The 24,007-nt window shown below is 43.5% G+C and overlaps 1 protein-coding gene across 3 annotated transcripts; it reads right to left on the bottom strand.

The window, feature by feature from the left end:
• Positions 1 to 225: 225 nt before the first annotated feature.
• Positions 226 to 14,532, bottom strand: mrps16 (mitochondrial ribosomal protein S16). Of its 3 annotated transcripts, none has more exons than XM_048561728.2 (4): positions 14,425 to 14,532; positions 14,023 to 14,059; positions 11,360 to 11,620; positions 226 to 3,448 (listed from the first exon to the last, which is right to left on the bottom strand). In XM_048561728.2, exons 2-4 carry the CDS (start codon positions 14,033 to 14,035, stop codon positions 3,297 to 3,299), a joined length of 426 nt encoding a protein of 141 aa, XP_048417685.1. In that variant the 5' UTR covers positions 14,036 to 14,059; positions 14,425 to 14,532; the 3' UTR covers positions 226 to 3,296. The 3 variants fall into 3 exon arrangements, with proteins under 3 accessions (XP_048417685.1, XP_048417686.1, XP_059511625.1); XM_048561729.2 differs by having other exon boundaries at positions 14,166 to 14,522; XM_059655642.1 differs by having other exon boundaries at positions 14,170 to 14,522.
• Positions 14,533 to 24,007: the final 9,475 nt, after the last annotated feature.

Here is a 24,007-nt window from a genome sequence, read left to right as displayed (position 1 = left end):
TAACCATTCTTCATGTGGTCATAGGCTATTTTGCATTGCAGCCAGTCCAACCTTGGTCTTACTTATGACTCACAGGTAAGTGTTCAAAGTGCAGAGAGGGATCCCTGCCTGCTCTACTCTCACTCCTAAAGGCTAAGGTAAACTGCAGTCCCTGCGGTTGTTCAGCCAGCCAATTTACTCTTACAAAAACCCACGACTCAAGACTCTCCAGCTTGTAGGGCCAGTACAACACATTTATTCATATAATATTATTTACAGAACCGTTGGAGGAAGTTATAGAAATCAAAGAGCAGTCACAACAAAGGAGTACATTGAGCCCACTGTGTCTGGACAGGACTATCCACATTATGCACATTTACTGCATTCCAGTGATGACATTTCAAAAGTACTTCATTGGATGTAAAGTGCTTTACAAGATACATTAAGTTCAAATCTTTGTATTGTTCTTTTGATACAAACTGATCCTACTTCCTCCAGAAGCCCTACTTTAAAATCTCTAAATCTTCAGTTCTGACAGGTCATTGACCAGAAATGTTAGCTTGATCTCCCTCAAAACAGATGCTGCTAGACTTACCTTGCACTTCCTAGACTTTGCGTTTATTAGATTTCCAACATCTGAGGCATTTCGGTTGAAAGAGATGCTCAGAACCAGTATACTGTTAACAGGACAATTCTCCAGGGCTTTGCTTGCATTAATAAATCACTTCTAGAATAATCAATCAATCTATACAACAAAATTTCACTGCTATATTTTCTCTTGGGTTGGCAGGGTAAAGGTTTGGTTATTGATTTGGGCAGGGCAGAGGGTGCATGGGAGGACACAGACTGTAACCATGTTCTAGCACCACTATAATCAGGTGAGGCTAGAAACTACAGTAAGGGAGTGGCTGTTTAAGTGATATTTGCTTCAGTTAAGAACACTGACCAAATAAAACTGGACAAACATGCACTTAGAATGGTGCAATTGACACGGGTACCTCTTCTCTGCCCTGCCACCCCTTGTCACCAGCCCCTCCTCCACAGCTGCCCACAGCTTATCATTTTAGACATGAAGTAAAACACTACAGATGCTGGAAATCAGAAACAAAAACATGGAAGTACTCAGCAGGTCAGGCAGCATCTGTAGAGAGAAACAGCACTAACTTCGAGTTGATAACCTCTCACCAGAAAGGATCATCTTGACTGATACATTAACTCAGTTTCTCCCCGCAGATGCTGTCTGACCTGCTGAGCATTTCTTGTTTTTTTGTTTATATATCATTTTCAGTACAACATTTCTGCAAAGGAAACCAATGTCTTTAAAATTAGTTCTTTATTTATTCAGAACACATTACAGTCTAAGTGATTGTTGAATTAATTAAACAAAAAAAAATGGTAAGGGGAACAAGCACGCAAAACCACCTCTTCCAAAGGATGTGTATTACACTTCATGCTCAGAACAAACCCCGACTCAGGGAGAACTCCTACAACTTGGCTGCTGGATGAAAGCCTCTTACTGATCGTTGCCATCACATAAAAAGTATGACCGGAAGACTGTTCAAAATGTCAGAATGGAGTGGTCCTCGATACAGCTACTAACTGCTTTTAAAAAAAAGATTTCTGAAATGTTTACACTCCAACCGCAAGTTTTGAACTAACCATCCAGAGGCTCTGTTTCAACAGAAAGAGATCAGTTTTGGAGAAAATTCCCAGCCTGGCTACTGTCCCACCTGTAGCCCCATACCCCACCACTGAAGAGTTAGTGCATGACAGAACTGCAAGCATGAGGAGGACTGCACTAGCAGTGATGGTTCCCCAGTCCTGCATTGTATTCAAGTTTGGACTTTCTGACTGTGGCGAAAGTGTTCGTACTGAGCCACAGCTGATGCAGCCAATTCAATTTTCTTCTTGAGCTGCTGCTTCTCCTTTGAGGGTGCTGCAGACTGGGCGGAGGGGGAGTGAGCATGAGTTTATTCTGATGTTTGGTTGCAAGTTATTACACATCCCTTTTGAACTTCAGTCAGAAAACCCAGCATCTCACTGTTGGGACAACCATTAACTGTCACGTGACAATCATAAAATCACTTTTTGGCAGTGGAAGCAGTGTTTCACAGCTTAAACTAGTCAGAAAAGCAGGAGCAAAGGTCAGATACTGTGGGCGGGCGACAGATGCCAAGCATAAGTGGCTGTCAGTCAAATAGTCCAGCCTCAATTTCAGATGCTAGGTTTCGCAGCTTCCACGGATGTGATTTATATAATGGAGGATGGGACATCATAACCCATCCCGAGAAACAGGGGCCATATTCACTGCAGGACACATGAACCAGTACCACCATAAGGCAAGCTGCTGGATACAAACACAGGCAAGGCAGCAACAACTGGGTCATATTAGGCACCGCCCATTCTAAAAGTGGCTGGAATTTCATATTTTGGCATTACACTGGGAGATTTTTAATGGTCAACTTATTAACAGAGGGGATTAAAAAACAAAAAAAGAGGAATATGCTGATCAGGGTTAGTCAACTTTGAGAGGAGGCTGTGTGGAGTATAAACACCGATAGAGATCTAAGGGGCTGAATGGCCTGTTTCTGTGTACTTCTGTCTGTGTCCTATGCTCTATTAGGCCAATCTGCTGGCTGCAGCCAAGGAAAAGGAAGCTGGGCTAAAGGTGGAGGGATGAGGAAAGGAGGGATAGATGAGCAGAAACAATTGGAATACTTCAAAAGCAGCAAGAACCAAAGGGTTAAATTTGAAGTCTCAATCCCAAAATGATCGCTGTTGGTGGGATTCAGTGACCTCTAACAGGAATGAAGAATAATCCCATTATCACTTGATCAAACCGAAACACCCAGCTTAAACCCTACCGTTCCTAACCTAGTCTGTATTTGAAGACAACATTCAGAAATATCTAACACAAAGTTGAGACCAGGAGATACGTAATATTAAAAGGTCAAAAATTAAACAAAGCATTGCGGCTGCTGGGGATCCAAAACAAAAATGGAAAGAGAAACTCAGCAAGTCTAGCAGCATCTATTGAAGAGTCACTGGATCAAAACGCTAGCTCAGCTTTCTTTACCACAGGTGCTGCCAGACCTGCTGGGATTCTCCAGTAATTTCTGTTTTTGTTAATATTGATGGTCACTATTAAGTGTGATCTTTACCGCTGCCTTAGTTCAACAACAATTAAGCCCCATGACACTGCTTGCTGTCATGTGGACACTGCTGGAATCAGGCAGAGAGTTTCTCCTCAGCTTGTTACAGATGACACCCAGGGAAGCTTTGGCAGCTGTTAATGTCCATCTCCAGCAATTGCTGTGCTAACTCTGGGGATTAGGTGCTTGCTGTTCATCCTCTGTAGCTTCCAAAGGCTCTTCCACGGACACAGCTTGGGCCATTAATGCCTGCTTCTTGTGAAATCGCTCTGCCCCAGTCACAGTCATAGGGTGCAGTGGGAAAAACCCAGACAGACCTAGCAATTGGGAAAAAAAAAGACAACATTTATCACACAGCACTTAAGTGAAATTCAATTGCCAGTTCTGCATTAACATTTCTCCATTCTCTCATTAAGTTAGTAGCTGCAGGATTTCCAGGCGGTATCACAGATTGTTCTGCTGTTGGCCTTTGGGTGGAGACCTTGAAACCTTCAGAAATTAGGGAAGGGATTCTTCCTCCACATCTCACTAGCCAGGCCTTGTTTGCAAATCACCCCAACAAGCAGTATCCAGCCAGAGAACATCAGAAATAGAAGCTATAGGCAGCCACATGGTCTATCAAACCTGTTATATCACTTGATAGGATCACAGATTGAACCGTAAGCCTCCAAAGCACAGAATTCAAAGATTCACAACTATTTGAATGAAATAAGTTTCTAAATGTGCTGACCCTTATCCTGAGACTTTGCTTCTGTATACAAGATCCCCAGACCAGTGGAAACAATCTCAGCATCTACTGTAGCAAGCCTCAGTTTTCAGTGAGGTCATCACTCATTCTTGTCAACTCCAAACAGTTAATCTCCTTGTGAGCAATTGTGGTCCCCATATCTCAGGAAGGATGTACTGGCCCTGGAATGGGTCCAGAGGAGGTTCACGAGAATGATCCCAGGAATAAATGGCTTAACATGAGGAATGTTAGAACATAGAACATAGAACATAGAACAGTACAGCACAGAACAGGCCCTTCAGCCCACAATGTTGTGCCGACCATTGATCCTCATGTATGCACCCTCAAATTTCTGTGACCATATACATGTCCAGCAGTCTCTTAAATGACCCCAATGACCTTGCTTCCACAACTGCTGCTGGCAACGCATTCCATGCTCTCACAACTCTCTGCGTAAAGAACCTGCCTCTGACATCCCCTCTATACTTTCCACCAACCAGCTTAAAACTATGACCCCTCGTGCTAGCCATTTCTGCCCTGGGAAATAGTCTCTGGCTATCAACTCTATCTATGCCTCTCATTATCTTGTATACCTCAATTAGGTCCCCTCTCCTCCTCCTTTTCTCCAATGAAAAGAGACCGAGCTCAGTCAACCTCTCTTCATAAGATAAGCCCTCCAGTCCAGGCAGCATCCTGGTAAACCTCCTCTGAACCCTCTCCAAAGCATCCACATCTTTCCTATAATAGGGTGCCCAGAACTGGACGCAGTATTCCAAGTGCGGTCTAACCAAAGTTTTATAGAGCTGCAACAAGATCTCACGACTCTTAAACTCAATCCCCCTGTTAATGAAAGCCAAAACACCATATGCTTTCTTAACAACCCTGTCCACTTGGGTGGCCATTTTAAGGGATCTATGTATCTGCACACCAAGATCCCTCTGTTCCTCCACGCTGCCAAGAATCCTATCCTTAATCCTGTACTCAGCTTTCAAATTCGACCTTCCAAAATGCATCACCTCGCATTTATCCAGGTTGAACTCCATCTGCCACCTCTCAGCCCATCTCTGCATCCTGTCAATGTCCCGCTGCAGCCTACAACAGCCCTCTACACTGTCAACGACACCTCCGACCTTTGTGTCGTCTGCAAACTTGCTAACCCATCCTTCAATCCCCTCGTCCAAGTCATTAATAAAAATTACAAACAGTAGAGGCCCAAGGACAGAGCCCTGTGGAACTCCACTCACCACTGACTTCCAGGCAGAATATTTTCCTTCTACAACCACTCGCTGTCTTCTGTTGGCCAGCCAATTCTGTATCCAAGCAGCTAAGTTCCCCTGTATCCCATTCCTCCTGACCTTCTGAATGAGCCTACCATGGGGAACCTTATCAAATGCCTTACTGAAGTCCATATACACCACATCCACAGCTCGACCCTCATCAACTTTTCTAGTCACATCCTCAAAAAACTCGATAAGGTTTGTAAGGCATGACCTACCCCTCACAAAGCCGTGTTGACTGTATTTGATCAAGCCATGCTCTTCCAGATGGTCATAAATCTTATCCCTCAGAATCCTTTCTAACACCTTGCAGACGACAGACGTGAGACTTACCGGTCTATAATTGCTGGGGATTTCCCTATTTCCTTTCTTGAAGAGAGGAATTACATTTGCCTCTCTCCAGTCCTCAGGTACGACTCCAGTGGAGAGCGAGGATGCAAAGATCTTCGCAAGTGGCGAAGCAATTGCATTTCTCGCTTCCCAAAGCAGCCGAGGACAAATCTGATCCGGGCCTGGCGACTTGTCAATCTTAATGTTTGACAAAATTTTCAGCACATCAGCTTCCTCTATCTCTATCCATTCCAGCATGCACACCTGCTCTTCAAAGGTTTCATTCACTACAAAGTTGGTTTCTTTCGTAAAGACAGAAGCAAAAAACTCATTTAGGGCTTCCCCTACCTCCTCAGGCTCCACACACAAGTTCCCTATGCTATCCCTGATCGGCCCTACTCTTTCTTTGACCATTCTCTTATTCCTCACGTAAGTGTAAAATGCCTTTGTGTTTTCCCAGATTCCTTCTGCCAAGCCTTTCTCGTGCCCCCTCCTGGCTCTCGTCAGACCATTTTTGAGCTCCTTCCTTGCCTGCATGTAATCCTCTCTAGCTGAACTTGACCCTAGCTTCCTCCACCTTATGTAAGCTACCTTCTTCCTTTTCACTAGAAGCTCCACCGCTCTCGTCATCCAAGGTTCCTTAATCTTACCCCTTCTTGCCTGTCTCAGAGGGACATATTTACTCATCACTCCCAACAACTGTTCCTTAAACCGTCTCCACATGTCTATAGTTCCCTTACCATGGAACAACTGCTCCCAGTCCATGCTTCCTAACTCATGTCTAATCGCATCATAGTTTCCTCTTCCCCAATTAAATATCCTCCCATTCTGCCTAATCCTCTCCTTCTCCATAGCTATGTAGAATGTGAGGCAGTTATGGTCACTATCACCAAAATGCTCTCCCACCACAAGATCTGATACCTGCCCCGGCTCGTTTCCGAGCACCAAGTCTAGAATGGCCTCTCCCCTCATCGGCCTGTCAACGTACTGCGTTAGGAAACCCTCCTGAACACACCTTACAAAAACAGCTCCATTCAAATCTTCTGCTCGAAGGAGGTTCCAATCAATATTAGGAAAGTTAAAGTCACCCATTACAACAACCCTACTGCGTGCACACTTTTCCAAAATCTGTCGACCTATGCTTTCTTCAATCTCCCTGCTGCTATTGGGGGGCCTGTAGTAAACCCCTAACGAGGTGACTACTCCCTTGCTGTTCCTAATTTCCACCCATACTGACTCAGTAGGCAGATCTTCCTCGACAATGGAAGCTTCTGTAGCTGTGATACCCTCTCTGATTAGTAGTGCTACAACCCCTCCTCTTTTTCCCCCCTCCCTATTCTTTTTAAATGTTCTAAACCCTGGAACATCCAGCAACCATTCCTGCCCATGAGAAACCCATGTCTCTGTTATGGCCACAACATCATAGCACCAGGTACTGATCCATGCTCTAAGTTCATCACTTTTATTCCTGATACTCCTTGCATTAAAGCAAACACACTTTAACCGATCCCTTGGTTCCTTCCCAGGAAAATCCTTCCCAGTAGCTGGTCTACCTCTTGCTACTGCCTCACCTGCATCAATACTCACCTCTGGTATACAGCTCAGGTTCCCACCCCCCTGCCATACTAGTTTAAACCCTCTCGAACTACTCGAGCAAACCTTCCACCCAGGACATTGGTCCCCTTCCAGTTCAGATGCAACCCGTCCTTCTTGTACAGGTCCCACCTTCCCCAGAAGGCATCCCAATTATCAACATATCTGAAGCCCTCCCTGTTTGGGGACTCTAGGTCTATTTATCTATTTCTTTTCTTTATTCACAGGACACTGGCTGGGGCCAGCCAGCTCAAAGTCAGTCCTCAACTGGGGAGATTCTATTCTGGGACCCTGCATCCACTTCAATGGAGTTTAGAAGGGGGGGAGGTAAGAATGGAGTTAAGAAACATATCAGCCATGTTCGAATGGCGGAGCAGATTTAGTGGCTCCTACTTCTTAGGGTCTCCCTTAGTGATAGAAAAACCTCCTTGAGCTAGGTAACAGCCTAGTGGATGTTTGCATGCAAAATCAAGTATATCCTTCCTTATATACAGACACCAACACTGCACTCAGAATCCCACCTACCATTCGCCCCCCTCAGTCCTGACGAAGGGTCCAGACCTGAAATGTCAACTTTACCTGCTCCTCTGATGCTGTCTGATCTGCTGTTCTTCTCCAGCTTCACATTTTATCAACTCAGAATTTCAGATGTACTCTCATGAGAGGCATCACAAATAGAACATAGAACATAGAACATTACAGCACAGTACAGGCCCTTCGGCCCTCGATGTTGTGCCGACCTGTCATACCAATCTCAAGCCCATCTAACCTACACTATTCCATGTACATCCATATGCTTGCCCAATGACGACTTAAATGTACTTAAAGTTGGCAAATCTACTACCGTTGCAGGCAAAGCGTTCCATACCCTTACTACTCTGAGTAAAGAAATTACCTCTGACATCGATCCTATATCTTTCACCCCTCAATTTAAAGCTATGCCCCCTCGTGCTCGCCGTCACCATCCTAGGAAAAAGGCTCTCCCTATCCACCCTATCTAACCCTCTGATTATCTTATATGCCTCAATTAAGTCACCTCTCAACATTCTCTCTAACGAAAACAGCCTCAAGTCCCTCAGCCTTTCCTCATAAGACCTTCCCTCCATACCAGGCAACATCCTAGTAAATTTCCTCTGCACCCTTTCCAAAGCTTCCACATGCTTCTTATAATGCGGTGACCAAAACTATACACAATACTCCAAGTGCGGCCACACCAGAGTTCTGTACAGCTGCAGCATAACCTCTTGGTTCCAGAACTCAATCCCTCTATTAATAAAAGCTAAAACGCTGTATGCCTACTTAACAGCCCTGTCAACCTGGGTGGCAACTTTCAAGGATCTGTGTACATGGACACCGGAGATCTCTCTGCTCATCTACACTACCAACAATCTTACCATTAGCCCAGTACTTTGCATTCTGGTTACTCCTACTGAAGTGCATCACCTCACACGTGTCCGCATTAAACTCCATTTGCCACCTCTCAGCCTAGCTCTGCAGCTTATCTATGTCTCTCTGTGACCTACATCTTTCGTCACTATCCACAACTCCACTGACCTTAGTGTCGTCTGCAAATTTACTAACCCATCCTTCTACGCCCTCATCCAGGTCATTCATAAAAATGACAAACAGCAGTGGACCCAACGCCGACCCTTGTGGTACACCACTAGTAACTGGTCTCCAGGATGAACATTTCCCATCAACCACCACCCTCTGTCTTCTTTCAGCAAGCCAATTTCTGATCCAAACTGCTATATTTCCCACAATCCCATTCCTCCGCATTTTGTACAATTGCCTACTGTGGGGAACCTTATCGAACGCCTTGCTGAAATCCATATACACCACATCAACCGGTTTACTCTCATCTACCTGTTTGGTCACCTTCTCAAAGAACTCAATAAGGTTTGTGCAAACATCCCCACTTCTGACCTTATGATGGGGGGGAAGGTCATTGATGAAGCAGCTGAAGATGTTGGTCCTCGGACACTACCCTAAGGAACTCTTGCAAAGCTGTCCTGGAGCTGAGATTACTGACCTCCAACAAACACGACCATCTTCCTATGTGTCAAGTATGACTCTAACCACCGAAGAGCTTTCCTCCTGATACCCATTGATTCAGTTTTGCTAGGACTCCATGATGTCACACTCGGTCAAATGCAGCCTTAATGTAAAGGGCTGTCAATCTCCCCTCACCTCTGGAATTTTTTTTGAATGGGGATTTCAAGACTACGGGACATATTTTTAAGGTGAGAGGAGAGAGACTTTAAAAAGGCATGGCGGCAATTTTCTGTTTTACACAGAGTGCGGTTCGCACGTGGAATGAACTGCCAGGGGAAGTTGCGGATGCGGGTACTGTTACAATGTTTAAAAGACATTTAAGTAGTTACATGAATAGGAAATGGGCCAAATGCAGGCAGGTGGGATTAGTTTAGTTTGGGATTATAGTGGCATGGACTGGTTGGACTTCTCGACCACCACTACCGCACTCCACCCTACCCTCACAATGTACTGGGTCATGGGTCATGATCTTGTCTTGTCTCATCACGTCACACTCATCATAGTCTCTGCATCTTATTTGTATCCAGTCATTGTTCCTGTCTTCTTGGTGTTGCCCAATTGTCTGCACTATTTTCCAAGTTTTGTCTCAAATGTCTTGATTTTTCCTTTTAATTCAGATGGTATTTTTCTAGGACACAACATTCATCTGCATTTCTTTCAATTATTCTAGCCAGAGCTTATCTATTGATCAATTTCCATTCTCATACTTCCACTGTCTGATGCCACTGACTCCAGGTGCTCAAAGCTACTTAATTTCTCCGCGATCCCATTTTATTTTACCACCTTCACACCAATCCTCTTCTCGAGACTAAAAATGCCAAACCATATATTGGGTCATTCGTCTACTCATCATCAAACGCTCGTACATATCCATATAATGTGCTTTTCTCCAGTCCTCCAGTTAATCCATCATGTTCCCATCATCCCCATTAAATAACTCAATATGATCTGCAACTATCAGTAACCATGGCCCTTCCGGTCTCATGCTTAATTAGAACTTCTGACAATCTGAAGGAGGAAAGGGTGCAATCCAACTTCCAAACCAAAACTCTCCCATGTGCTGCTTACTAAAAACGGAAACACATTTGGAGTATTGAGTTCACCTGTCAGTTCACATTTAGAATACTATGTTCAGTTGTGGGCACCTCATTACAGGAATTTGTTAAAACCCTAGGGACTCCACCTAAGGAGATTTACTTGAATGATAACAGGAATGAGGGATTTTAGACACAAGGAAGATTAGATTAGAAAAATTAGGCTCATTCTTGGAACTGAGAAAATTAAGGTGACCTTATTGAGGTGTTCAAAATTCTGAAAAGTTATGTCAGGGCAAAAAAAAGATATTATGTCTCCATAATATGTCACTAACTGGGGGCCATAGTTTCAAAACAGTCAGCGAGAGCTAGGATTAAAAGAGAAACTTCTTTTCTCAGACTTGTTTGGACTTGGAATGCGCTGCCTGGGAGAGTGGTGGAGTAAGTTTTCACAGGAGTTTGTTTTTAGAAAGAGGAGAACTGGATACTGTATATTTTTGATAGTGATAAAACTAGAGGGCTATGGATTAGAGCTAGAGAAAAGAACTGTTTGGGAGCCGTAGCAAGATGTGTTCATCCCTGTACATTAATCTCGTTGCAATAAACAGCAACATGCAATCTGCCTTTCTAATTCAGAAGTTGTACCTACGTTCTAACTTCCTGCACATCAAGTATCACTCAAAATAAACAAGTCTCACACTTTTCAATATTCTGCTTTTCAATTCTTACAACCAAGTGAACAACCTCATATTGATCCATATTATCCTCCACCTGCCACTGTGTTGCCCATTTGCTTCACTTGTCTGTATCTCTTGAAACTTTCTCGCATCCTTCTCACAGCTAACATTTTCAAAAGGCACAGTTGCTCATGTTCTTTATTCAGGAGGGAGAAGGGATCTGAATGGATATACAAACGTAAGTAACAATGGACAATTACTACCCCCTGGTGGCATTGCAGGAGATGGCACCACAGTATTATTACAAAATTTGTCCTACACCATTGGCTCAGTTGAGAGGCGCATGTTGGGGGATACCAGTTACCAATACCGGACCAGAGGGAGGGGTTAGGATGTTACACTGTTGCCAGCATTCTCTATCAGCATAACATGTTGAAACCCAAGTTCCTTTGGAAATAAAATTTGGTGGCATGGGAAGAAGGTGGACAGCATTCAATACAATAATTAAAGTTAAAAACCCAGGAACCTCTTTTACCTAATAGTTTTTCAACAGGTTTTGTCATGTGCGCCCCACAGGCCAGCCAATACTTGATCCTCTCGAAGTTAAAACTGACTAATTTCTCGTTGAAGATGTTGGGCATTGGGTCATATGAGCCGAGCTGCTCCAGGTATTTGCCATCCCTGGCCCTCTTGTTGTGTGCTGCAACAATTCGGTAGAAGGGTCGATTTGTACAGCCACCCAAAGCCAGGCGGATACACACAAATCCCCGGTGATAATATTTGAGCAGATTAGAGGCTGAAAGAGAGACAACACAAATACTTAAAGTACGTTGAAGCTGGATCAGTCACACAGATTTTACTGCATTCCACACAGCACCTCATGAGTATGGTGGAGGGCGAGGGCACAAGGGATGCCTGAACAGAGGCCAAAAAGCAAAAGTTTCAAGATACCTTTAAACAAAGTTGGAAAAGTGAGCCATTGCGAGGGGATGTGTCAAGAACTTGACTCAGTCAGGAGCATTTTACTTTCTGGGTGCAATGCAAAACCTGAACAGGCAGGCGCTGGTGGGGTAGGGTGAAAGAGTTATCCTCCTTCAGGGGCCATTGGTTCAGGTGAGTGAAAAGGATCTCAGGCTAATACTGGATGTCAAGATGGGCAGCAAGACTTTCTTTAAAAATGTAAAAAAAAACCCTAAAAGAACAAAAGGATGAAGACATAAAAATAGGGAGCCAGGAAACGGAAGAGGAGTTGAACACTTTCCATTGTTCTTCGCCATAGAAGATAGTAATAACATTTCAAATTGAAAAGTGATTAAAGGCAAAAGGAGGAGAGGGAGTAAACATAATGATAACTACTAGCGGAAAAAAAAGAGAGAAACCAATTGGGCTAAAGTCCTGTTGGGATGCATCCTAGGATATTAAAGGAAGTAGCTACAAAGATAGTGGATGCTCTGGTAGAAAGCTTCCAAGAATCTTTACATTCCGGAAAAGTCCCAGAGGATAAAGAAAACTGCTAATGTAACACCTCTACTTAAAAAAGGAGGGAGCAAAAACAAAAACATAACAATAGGCCAGTTAGCCTCACACCCATTAATGGTAAAACATTTGAGTCTATTATAAAAGAACAGAATAACAGAGCATTTAGAAATGTATAATATGATCAAGCAGAGGTAGCATTGCTTCATGAAGGGGAAATCATGCCTGAAACATTTACACTGAGGAACTCTTTGATGAGATTAGAAGGCCGAGAAGTGACTTTATTGAAACATGCAAGATGCTTACAGGAATTGACACAGTGGATACAGCAAGGCTCTTTCTCCTTGTGGGACAGTCTAGGGCTGGAGGGCATCATCTCAGAACAAAGGGGTCACTCATTTAAGACAGATGAGGAGGAATTTCTTTTCTCAGAGGGTTGTGAATCTCTGGAATGCTTCAAAGCAGAAGGCTGTTAAGGCCAGGTGGTTAAGTATGTTTAAGGCTGAAGCAACTTCTTAAATCAATACAAAAATCAGAAGTCATAGGAAAAAGGCAGAAAACTGGAGTGAGGATTATCAGATCAGCCATGACCTCATCAAGTGGCAGAGGAGACTGGATGGGCCGATTAGCCTATTCCTGCTCCTACATCTTAGGGTCTCACAGAAGTGCAAGCTGCTCTCCTAGAGTCCAGAGCTAAACATCCTTCTCCTAATGATCGACCAACAGAGTATAGCTTCAATAATCAATTCAACTGCTGCTTTAGTTCAAATCTGCTCTGTACAACATAACTGCCACGTTTGCCTCATTGACCAATGACATTTCAAAGTATTTGTGAAGTGTTTGAGAAATAATTCACAACTGACAAGCTGCAATTTAATGCAGTTTTTCTTTTCACATAGATAGTGGTGAACGTCTATCAGTAGAGTGCTGTGGGGTTGGAGAACAGAAGAGCCTTGCTGTTTTCATTAAATTGATGATGATCACAGTGCTGAGCAGAAAAGGTGGAACACAGAATTGTGCAAAAGAGTACACAGACCAAAGCTTTGAAGGGAAGATATGAAGAGGGACACAAACTGTAAGAAGTCATTTGGGAGGAAATGAATTCTTCAGGAGTAGCAGCAGCAGCAGGACACAAGCAGGCAATAAATGGAAGTATGCACTCTTTGTAAGTGACCAGAGGCAGGCAAGAAATTCAACTCACAGCTGAGCCAAGTCCAGAACTTACACTTCAAGCAGAGTGGACAGCAAGAATAGCAGGGTCCTAAGGAGATTTGTCTGGGGTGGATTGGAAAATATTTGGCCTTAAGCAGGACTGGACTTCAGGCAGAGAGTCAGATACAGTGGGAAAGCCACAATATAGCTGAAGGAACTAACAACTAAACATTTGCTGCAGTGCTAAGAATTAGTTTCATGATGAATGGTCAACTACACAGGGACAGGTAGAAACACTTGGGGAGTGTTTTGGTCCAATGGAGATAGTGGGAAAAGGAGTGGAACAGCGAGGATCAAGCATCATAGACCCTTGAATTCCCTACCCAGAGAAATCCTGCAAGAAGTCATTGATACTGCAGACTAATCAATTAGTCTGACACTGCAGGAAAAAAAAACACCACAAATGAACAAATATTATTAAACTCAAAGCCAGCAGCAGAATCCAACTCATTGCAATGGGGCACTAAACTTGTAAAGTTTGTTTACTCAAGTTTGTTGCAACGTACTTACAGAGATGAACCATGATTTTTCTCTTCTAAATTTACACCTGAGAAGAAAGAGGAATAAAATAAACTTATCGACAGATTCCTTGGTTTGTAGTTTATTAACTTTCTGTCTGAAAGCGCAGATTGCATTAATGAAATAATCCATACGTGCCAGGCAACCCTCCTGATACTAAAGCGGCCGATCCCGAGTGTGGAACAAAACGGATCAGGACTCAGCCCCAGGTCCTGTCTTCACACAGGCAGCACCTTACTCCAGGGGAGTGAGCGGGCACAGGCCATCAGCCCCTCACATAGGGTCACTAAGGCCAAGGGCGATCTTGATTCACAGGTTCCTGACAAAAATCGGTCTAATTATCCCAGAATCCCATCAGATAACGCCGCGGGTGGGCACGTTTGCGTCAATCACCTTCAAAGGTTCGACCCTTAGCCACCAAGCAACCTTTCGCTTTCACCCTCGCCGTTTCTCTTCAACACCGAACACCGCGCGCCGCCATCTCACTACACTCTGACCCGGAAGTGGAATCCTAAACCAACTCTGATAGGTTGGCAGGTTTGTTTTGCACAAACGTTTATGCAAATAACAGTGACATGACGGGGCGTGTTCTCACACGTGACACCTGTCACGTGCACACTTCCCCGCCCCCTCACCCCTCTCTGACTCGAGCCCACTGGCAGAACGTGCTGGAAGCTGTGCATCGTCAGACTAACCAGCAGCCGGAAGCAAGCTGCACTGTCTGAACATTCCTCACCACTCCCAGCCCATTCTCCCAATGTGAGCTAACACACTGGCTCTTTGCTCCAACTGGGCAAAGTTCGCCTGTTCTTTGTGGGGCAATTTGCAAAGAAAAATGAGTCCGTCTGGAAGTGGTCAATGCATAGCGTTCTCAAGGCTCTGCGGGATAAGGCGAGGGCGGGATCCTGTTTTGTGGTTCCCTGAGCAAACTGACAGAGTCATGCTTCATCACCAGATCTTTCCAGCAAGGACCAGCACTTGGCTGGTGGTGAGAAAGGCACCACTTGTGAGATTCTTCCTGTACATCCAGTTAGTCTGTACCACTGCCCAGTGCTCTTGAAGTGGCTGCGAGGGGGGTGGGGGTTGAGACTGTCACACATCTCCTTCTGGATCATGTGCCCTTACAAAGGAACTCAGGAGAAAGAAGCCGAGATAACAAAGAGTGGAGCTGGATAAACGCGGCAAGCCAAGCAGCATTTTAGGAGCACAAAAGTTAACATTTCAGGCCTAGACCTTTCATCAGAAAAAGGTTCAAGGCCTGAAACATCAGCTTTTGTGCCCCTGAGATGCTGCTTGGCCTGCTGTGTTCATCCAGCTACACACTTTGTTATCTCGGATTCTCCAGCATCTGCAGTTCCCATTATCTCAGGAGAAAGAAGCAGTAGTTTTTGTCAAAGGTTGTCCCAAGCAGCTCCATGACGCAGGACTTTATTCTGTATGGTCTCTTCCCCAGGAAGCATGCCAAGACAAACATCAACTGTGCCTGTAGGACTATCAGTTTTGAGAAAGACACTCTTTGGTCTGCCAAAAACAAGGAATTGACCTGAACTGAGTGTTGCAGACTGGCAAATTCCAAAGTCCGGTTCTATGTGCTGAGGGACATGCTAAAGCTTGGGACAGCTGCTCCAGACCACAGTGGGGAAAGACCATTGTCTGAGATCTACCTGCTGAAGTTAAATCAGGAACAAAAACAAAGTTGCCGGAGAAGCTCAGCAGGTCTGGCAGCATCTGTGAAGGAGAAAACAGAGTTAATGTTTTGGGTCTGGTGACCCGATTAGATCAGGGTCTGTTCAGTTACTGAAACTATATATATTTAAAAAGATTTTTTTAATGAATAAGCTATATTTTGAAACTTTTTAAAAATGCAGCAGCTAGTAACCAGTGAAACCAGCACAGAGGCAACTAGAGAAGAGCAATAAATGTTGGCCAGCCTGCAATGCTCACATCCCATGACTGAACAAAAAAAGCATCCAGGAAGATAACATAAGAAACCATCCCATATCATCGTTCTGGCTGAACAGGTCGATCAGTAGCAAAAACAGAAGCTTTCATAATGTTGGAGATCCTCACCCAGATATTCCAATGGTCAGATAATCATTGCAGGAAGATGTTTATGGTTGTTGGAACTCAGTCATCTCTGCTCCAGAACATCTCTGCAGGAATTCCTCAGGGTAGTATCCTTGGCCTAACCAGCTTCAACTGCTTAATCAGTAAACTTTCCTCCATCAAAAGTGGGGATGTTTGGTGATGGTTGCACAATTTTCAGCATTGTTTATGACTCCTCATATACTGAAGAAGTCTATGTTCACACGCAACAAGATCTGAACAATGTCCAGGCTTGGGCTGACAAGTGGCATGTAACATTCATGCCACACAAATGCCAGGCAATGACCATCTCCAATAAGAGACAATCTAACCACTGCCCCTTGACATTCAATGGTGTTACCATCATTGAATCCCCCACTGGTTGTTACCATTGACCAGAAACCCAAACCATATCAGTTCATAAACTCAGTGGCTACAAGAGCAGGTCAGACGCTATGAACACTATGACAAGTAACTTACCTCCTGACTCCCCAAAGCTTGTTGACCATCTCCAAGGCACAAATCAAGAATGTGATGGAATACTCCGCACTTGCCTGGATTGGTGCAGCTCCAACATTCAAGAAGTTTGACTGCACCCAGGACAAAGCAGCCTGTTAGATTGGTAACACATCTACATGCATCCACTCCCATCACCACCAATGCTCGGTCATAGCAGTGTGTGCTATTTACAAGATGCACTACAGAAATTCATTAATGATCCTTAGACAGCAACTTCCAAACCCTCGACCACTTCCATCTAGAAGGACAAGGGTAGCAGATACATGGGAAAACCACCAGCTGCAAATTGCACTCAAGCCATTCACCATCTGACTTGGAAATATATCACTATTCCTTCACTATGTCTGGATCAAAATCCTGGAATTCCCTCCCTAAAGCATTGTGGGTCAACCTACAGCATTGGACTGCAGTGGTTCAAAAACAGCTCAACACCACCTTTTCATGGGAACCAGGTTTCGGCAATAAATGTTGGCTGGCAAAGCGATGCCCACAAGCCTTGAGTGAATATAAACAAAAGCTGCATGACTGAAGTCGTGCATCCTGGAGAAATCCTGACACAGCTGGCTCTGAGGGATTTGCCCAGGAAATTGATTCTGAAGGGCAATTCATTTGTTTCTGGAATCCTCTGGAAAAGTTCCTTAATGTCAGAGATTTCAGAAGGTTCCAACTCAATAACGCTGGTTGTTATCCAGGTAAAGTCAGAAAATGGAAATATCTACGCTAACTTGTAGAGAATAAATAAACAGAATCCACGACTCACCACTGCCCACAACAACTGCAGCTCCTTTCCCTGACTGGATTCCCTAACCTCCCAGTGTTTACCCCATCCAACCTTGGCAACAGCACACACAGCTATACCACCACCACCACCCTGCCCCCAGCCTCCAGAATACACCCAAGATGCAATTGTTTTGCAGATGATATTTCTGTGGTAGAACACACTGCAAAGAAACACAGTAGTAACTTCCAAAAGCCAATAGAGACTGCCAAGTGTGAGGTTTGGGTGTTCACTAGAAAGAAATGTTCCCTCAAACCAGACCACACAAATGTCTTTGGATCTGTCTATTTCAACACAAGTATTTGCCCAGATCCAAGTAAATTTGAAGATGTTTGCTCTATGCCTATGGCATGGGACAGGGGTGACCTGCAGATATGCTTCTGGTTGTTCAACCTCCTGGCAGTATAAATCCTAAATTTCAGAAAAGTCATCCAGATGTAGGTTGTGTATCCTACAGGATGGCAAACCAGCAGCAGGGCCTGTCACCTGCCCAGACTAAATGCTCAGACACTGTTTGCAGGACTCTAGTTTCTGGATTCACCAGATTTCACGCATGATTTCAGTAAAGAGTCATGATTGAAAGAGACTCAAAACTTTCAGAAATTCTTTGGAAGAAGCCACTCACAAGCATACCACCTCAATTCCAGACATTCCTAAGATTCAAGATTAGAATTATGACATCAGATACAAACCTGGTAACCAGCCAGTTGTATCACATGCTCTGAGCAGGCTACCTACCCCAAGAAACATAGTTCTAAAGAAGAGATAATGGGAACTGCAGATGCTGGAGAATTCAAGATAACAAAGTGTGGAGCTGGATGAACACAGCAGGTCAAGCAAAATCTCAGGAGCACAGAAGCTGACGTTTTGGGCCTAGATCCTAGACACTAGCCTGCTGTGTTCATCCAGCTCCACACTTTGTTATCTTAGTTCTAAAGAAGAGTGACATTGGACCCAAAATGAAACTCTGTTTCTCTCTCCACTGATGCTATCAGACCTGCTGAGTTTCTCCGACACTTGCTGTGTTTATTTCCAAAAGACACAGAATGCACCATTTGCACCTCTTGACTTACAGGTTGGTGTGATATGCACAGATTTAGATATTTTACAGATCACTCTGATGTGTTTTGGCCACAGTAAATAAGAGGACCTCCAGAGAGAGACTTCCTGATACCCTGTACACAGAATACTGTGGCAGATCAACATTGCTGATTGTCCAGATACAATAAGGAGGCACACAAAGACCTGAGGCATACTGCTTATAGAGTCGAGATGAGTGTATTAAACAGAATACTCTTTAAGGGTCACCAGTCCTGATTCCTGTGACATTTTGTTCAAACGTACTTGGTGAGCTTCGCCAGGGCCATGTGGGAACTGAGAAAGCATGTCATTTTGCTCATGAATCAATGTTCTGGCCTGACATTTACAGAGCTGTGGAACAAGTTGTACAAAGTTTCTGGTGTTTGCAAGAACACCAAACCAAATGACAGAAGGAGTCACTTCAGCTGCATGATAACATTTCCACTCCAACGGTCAATCTGGTGATAGCTTGTTTGCTGTCAACTACCCACCTATATAACTAATTACCATTCCAAGTACCCCAGTTGTCATCTTCAGTCCTTTTAAATGCCCAGATCGAGGTCATGTCTGACTTCAAACTACAAAACTGTGGAAAACCTTCGAAAAATGTGAAAATTGGTCTGTCAATTACATCACACCCTCTCTCCAACAGATTGGTACAGCATGTTGTGAGAATAGTTCGGTCTCTGATCAGGAAAGACACAGAAACTTGACAAGACAGCCAAATGGCTATATTAAATCTTTGTCCAACTCCGTTGCATTAAAAATTGCTGTCTCCAGTTGTCATCATTTTTTTATTGACTGGTGAGGACCACTTACTGGAGAAACTCCTTACAATATTATTTTCAGTCATAGATCAACTGGAACAAAGAAAAGAAGAAGATGAAGTCCAGCCATGATGACCATGTCAGTGCACAAGTTCCTCCACACCACGTTAGTCAACGCCAAGAATCTTACACCAACAGGATCCTCGAGGGAGTGTTGAAAATTCACAGGGAACCACAATCCTGGGAGTGATGACATCAAATGGAATTACGCTAAGAAGAAATAAGTTCCACCTCAGAGCACTCTGTCAGCCATGTACCATGCAACACAACAGGTCAAGTGCACTTTGTCAACAAAAAGATAGGTACCAAATGGAGCACACCAACACCTGATAACACCAAACCCAAGCTTAAAGCTGAGAAAGCAGACGGTTTAAAATCATATCCCCACTGCATCCCAAAACCAGCCCAGCTCGTCCCCTCCCCCTCTGCATTCCAAAACCAGCCCAGCTCGTCCCCTCCCCCCACTGCATCCCAAAACCAGCCCAGCTTGTTCCCTCCCCCACTGCATCCCAAAACCAGCCCAGCTCGTCCCCTCCCCCCACTGCATCCCAAAACCAGCCCAGCTCGTCCCCTCCCCCCACTGCATCCCAAAACCAGCCCAGCTCGTCCCCACCTCCCTAACCTGTTCCACCTCTCACCCATCCCCTCCTCCCACCTCAAGCCGCACCTCCATTTCCTACCTACTAACCTCATCCCGCCTCCTTGACCTGTCCATCCTCCCCAGACTGACCTATCCCCTCCCCACCTATACTCTCCTCTCCATTATCTTCTTTTCTCTCCATCTTCGGTCCGCCTCCCCCCTCTCCCTATTTATTTCAGAACCCTCTCCCCATCCCCCTCTCTGAAGGGTCTAGGCCCGAAACGTCAGCTTTTGTGCTCCTGAGATGCTGCTTGGCCCGCTGCGTTCATCCAGCCTCACATTTTGTTATCCACATCCTGGTCCAGTTGTTCTAGGTTGCAATGTTCTATGTTAAATAGTGTTCATAGCTGTTAAAAGTAAGGACTCACTGCTGTGGTAAGTTTAGGCATTTAGTGTTACTGATGTAGAGGTATCAGTTAAAACAAAAGATATTGTGTGAAAAGATATGAATTTGAAAATTGTATGTTCTTTTCCTTGTTACATTCATCATCTCTAAGTGAGTCTTTGAAACTCTAGGCATCAATCCCTAAAACTCATGTGCATTCAAGGTTCCAATATCATCTTGTGGTAGAGATAGCATTTATAAAGAACAACTTAAACAAAGAGGAATCCAAAAATGTACAGGTTGGGTGGATTGACCATGCTAAATTGTCGGTAGTGTTCAGGGATGAGTAGATTAGGGGGATGGGTCTGGGTGGGATGCTCTGAGTAGTGCTGCAGACTAGTTGGGCCTGTTTTGACACTGTAGGGATTCTAAGATTCTAAGAAAATGGGCAGAAATCCCACATCAGTCTATTTCCAAAAGAATCATTGTTAGATGTTTGAATTGTTTTAACAATGACCACAAGATGGCTCCAAATGAAAACCAGCAAGCTCAGTCAGCAAAATTCTTATGTTCACAGCAACCCATCTCGAATAACTTAAACATATAGGGTGAAGTTCATTCTATACTGTGGATTCACACAAGTTAGATACAGAGTAAAGCCCCCTCCACTGTCTCAACAAACACTCCCAGGACAGGGACAGCATGGGCTTACATACAGATTTAAGCTCCTTCTCCACTGTCCCCTACATTCCCAGGGCAAGTACAATGCGGGTTAAATATAGATTAAATATCTCTTTACCCTGTCCCATCAAACACTTCTAGGTCACAGCCCTATAAGCAGATGTGCAAATTAAATGTATTAGGGAATCTGCTTTCATTTTTCAATGTGTGTCTGAAATGGAAAGTGTCCCAGTCCCTGACACACCTTTTACCTTTGTTAGCATAGCATTCACCAACAATTAAAATATTTACATACAGGTATCATTTGTTGTCTGATTTCATCTTGAGTTAGCAACAGTGGACCGTTGTGCTGAAAATATGAGTGAATAACTCAAATTTCCTCGCACACCTGCTAATATTCTTCACACATCTGTTTGCGCTGCCTGTGAGTCACTGACTGTTAAATATTTTACAGCAAAATAGTCTCTCAAAGGGCAAAGCTTTAAAACAGCTGTAAAAACTAAAGTTTGGTTTCTGTGTGCTCGTGAATTGGTATTAATAAATAGGGCTGTTAAGTTCATACTGAAACCACACGATAATTTCCTGACTGTTGTCTGAAAGTGATTTGCTGTAGCTACTGAAGATCAGCATTGTCCTCTCACTATCTCAGGGGCTAGTCTGTCACAGTATGACCAATGCAGTAAATTATTACCTCACATAAATCAGATCGCTTCTGCTGAGAAAGAGGAGTTAATTTACAGCCAAGGTTCAAACAATACCCTCAAAGTGAGGTAGGCATGCCAGCCATGCCTCAGAGATGACCCATTCTTACATCATGTTACATCCAGTCTACAGCACAGAACCAGGTATTCAGCCCAAGGGGCAATACCAATACTTATACTCCACATGTACCTCACTCAACCTACTTCATTCATTCTATCAACATGTCCTTCTATTCCTTTCTCCCTCATGTGTTTATCTAGAATCTCCTTAGATACATCATGCAACTTACTTCAATCTCTCCTTGTGGTAGCAAGTTCCACATTCTCACCTTTCTCTGGGTAAAGACGTTTCTGACAAATTTATTTCCCTCCAGCTTATGACCGCACGTTTTGAATTTCCTGCATGTAGCAATATCTTTGTTATGTCTTTGCAACCAAATCCTTATCTTTCCAACCTCTTCTACAGCATAATTACTAAATCTGGTCAGGCTTTCCTGATGGGTATAAATTCTGATATCAATCTAGTAGATTACTTTGCACCTTCTCCAAAGTGTTCATATCCTTTTTATAGTTCAATTGCAAGAACCTTTCACTGTATTCCAAACATGCTCTAACCAAGGTTCAATACAAGTCTAACTTAGCTTCTTTGTTTTCAACTCTCTCCATTTACTAGTGAATCTGAGTGCTTGGCCCACTTTTTCTATGGTTTTATTAACCAATATTATCTAAAGAATATATGGCCTTGTTATTTCTTCCCATCCAAAATGCACCAGGTCACTTATCGGTACTGAAATTAATTTACCAATTGCACACCCAATTTGCAAGTTAATATTGTCTTCCCATTTTTTTTTCACATTCTCCCTCGATATTAACTGCATCTTGAACAACAAAGTTGAGGATTCAAGACTGATTCCACAGACTTGAACACAATGTCTAGGTTGACAATGAACAAGTGCTACATTGTTAGAGATGCCCTCTTTTTGTTGTGATTTTAAACCAAAGTCTTGTTGACTGTCTCAAGATGATGTGAAAGATTCCATGGCTCTTTTGGAGATCTTCACGCTGTCCTGGCCAGCCTTTATCACTCAATTGACGTCATTCAAAGGAATTATCTTGTCATTTATCCTATTACTGTTTGTGGAATCTTGCTGTGCACAGATTGGTTGCCATGTTTCCTACATTATAACAACGGCCACTCTTTAAGAAATATTTAATTGGCTGCAAAACACTTAGGAATGCCCTAAGGAAAGTCCCTTTTTTAACAGTTAGTGTCATTATTAACTACGCACTTTTTTTTGTTAGTGAGAATGACATTTACTACCCATTTTGAGTCACCTTCAGAATGTGGCAGCAAGCCTCCTTGAACATTTCCAGTAGCAGTTATTGATACAGCTCAGTGTCCACTTCAAAACATAGTTAGTTAAAAGTTAACAGGCATGTGGGATTGGAGGCACAAATAGACCCAGACGGGGTGAGAACAGCAGGTTTAATTCTCTAAAGGATAGTAGTGAACTACTTAGAATTTTTATAGCACTCTAACAGCTTCAGGGTCACATTTATTGATATCGGTTTTCTTTCCCTGATTTTTAAAAACAGAATTCAAATTCTCAAAAAAGCCATTGTATGATTTCACTACATTAAACCAAAATCCCTTCAAGAAAGAAAACGTGTCTTTCTTACTTAGTTTGGTGTCTATGTGATATCAGTTCTACATCAATTTGGGGTGGAGAACAAATGTTAACCCATCCAGCGATAGCTATATTCCAAGAAATATTTTTAAAAATACCAAGTAAGTTGGGACAATACTGAATTTTTGCATTCTCCTCCACACTGCTGAACGAGAGCATTTTAACAACCTGTCTGCTGTTGCTGTTCTCACTTTTCAATGCTGACTGCCATCCACACCCCAGCAAGGCACTGACAATCAGTGAATCCAGTGCTATCGATATTCTTGGCCAGTGATCCGTTCTTAATCCCACACTACCAGACCATTATCAAATGATTAAATCATTCTCGCCTCAAGAGTTTTTGAATGAGAAACCAGATCAGGCTGTCATTATAATCATATTTGCAATTTCAGTCAAATTTTTGATTGAAAAAGAAAATTGTCAGAGTTGTGGCTCTCATCTGATAAAGGAGTCAATGGGCAAACCACCAGCGTTCGATGCAAAGTTAGCAAGTATTCTCCCCACGGTGTTCTGAAGCTTCAATCTGAGGAGGTCTCAAGATGTATTAACATCAGAAGCCATAAACAATGTGAGTGACACAACGTGAGTTTGCAGAATTAATCAGTCACTTTGATAACTTTGTGTCTTCTAGTCTGTGTAAAGAGGAAAGAAA

Source organism: Stegostoma tigrinum, chromosome 28 (genome assembly GCF_030684315.1).
Source record: "Stegostoma tigrinum isolate sSteTig4 chromosome 28, sSteTig4.hap1, whole genome shotgun sequence".
Taxonomy (NCBI): Eukaryota; Metazoa; Chordata; class Chondrichthyes; order Orectolobiformes; family Stegostomatidae; genus Stegostoma; species Stegostoma tigrinum.
The sequence above is the reverse complement of the archived record's forward strand: the minus strand, read 5'-3'. Positions and strand labels throughout refer to the sequence as shown.

Coding starts and splice junctions, on each gene's coding strand:
- mrps16 (XM_048561728.2), bottom strand. Junction 3,449..11,359: donor ACCTGTTGAAAAACTATTAG/GTAAAAGAGGTT, acceptor CCCAATTGCTAG/GTCTGTCTGGGTTTTTCCCA.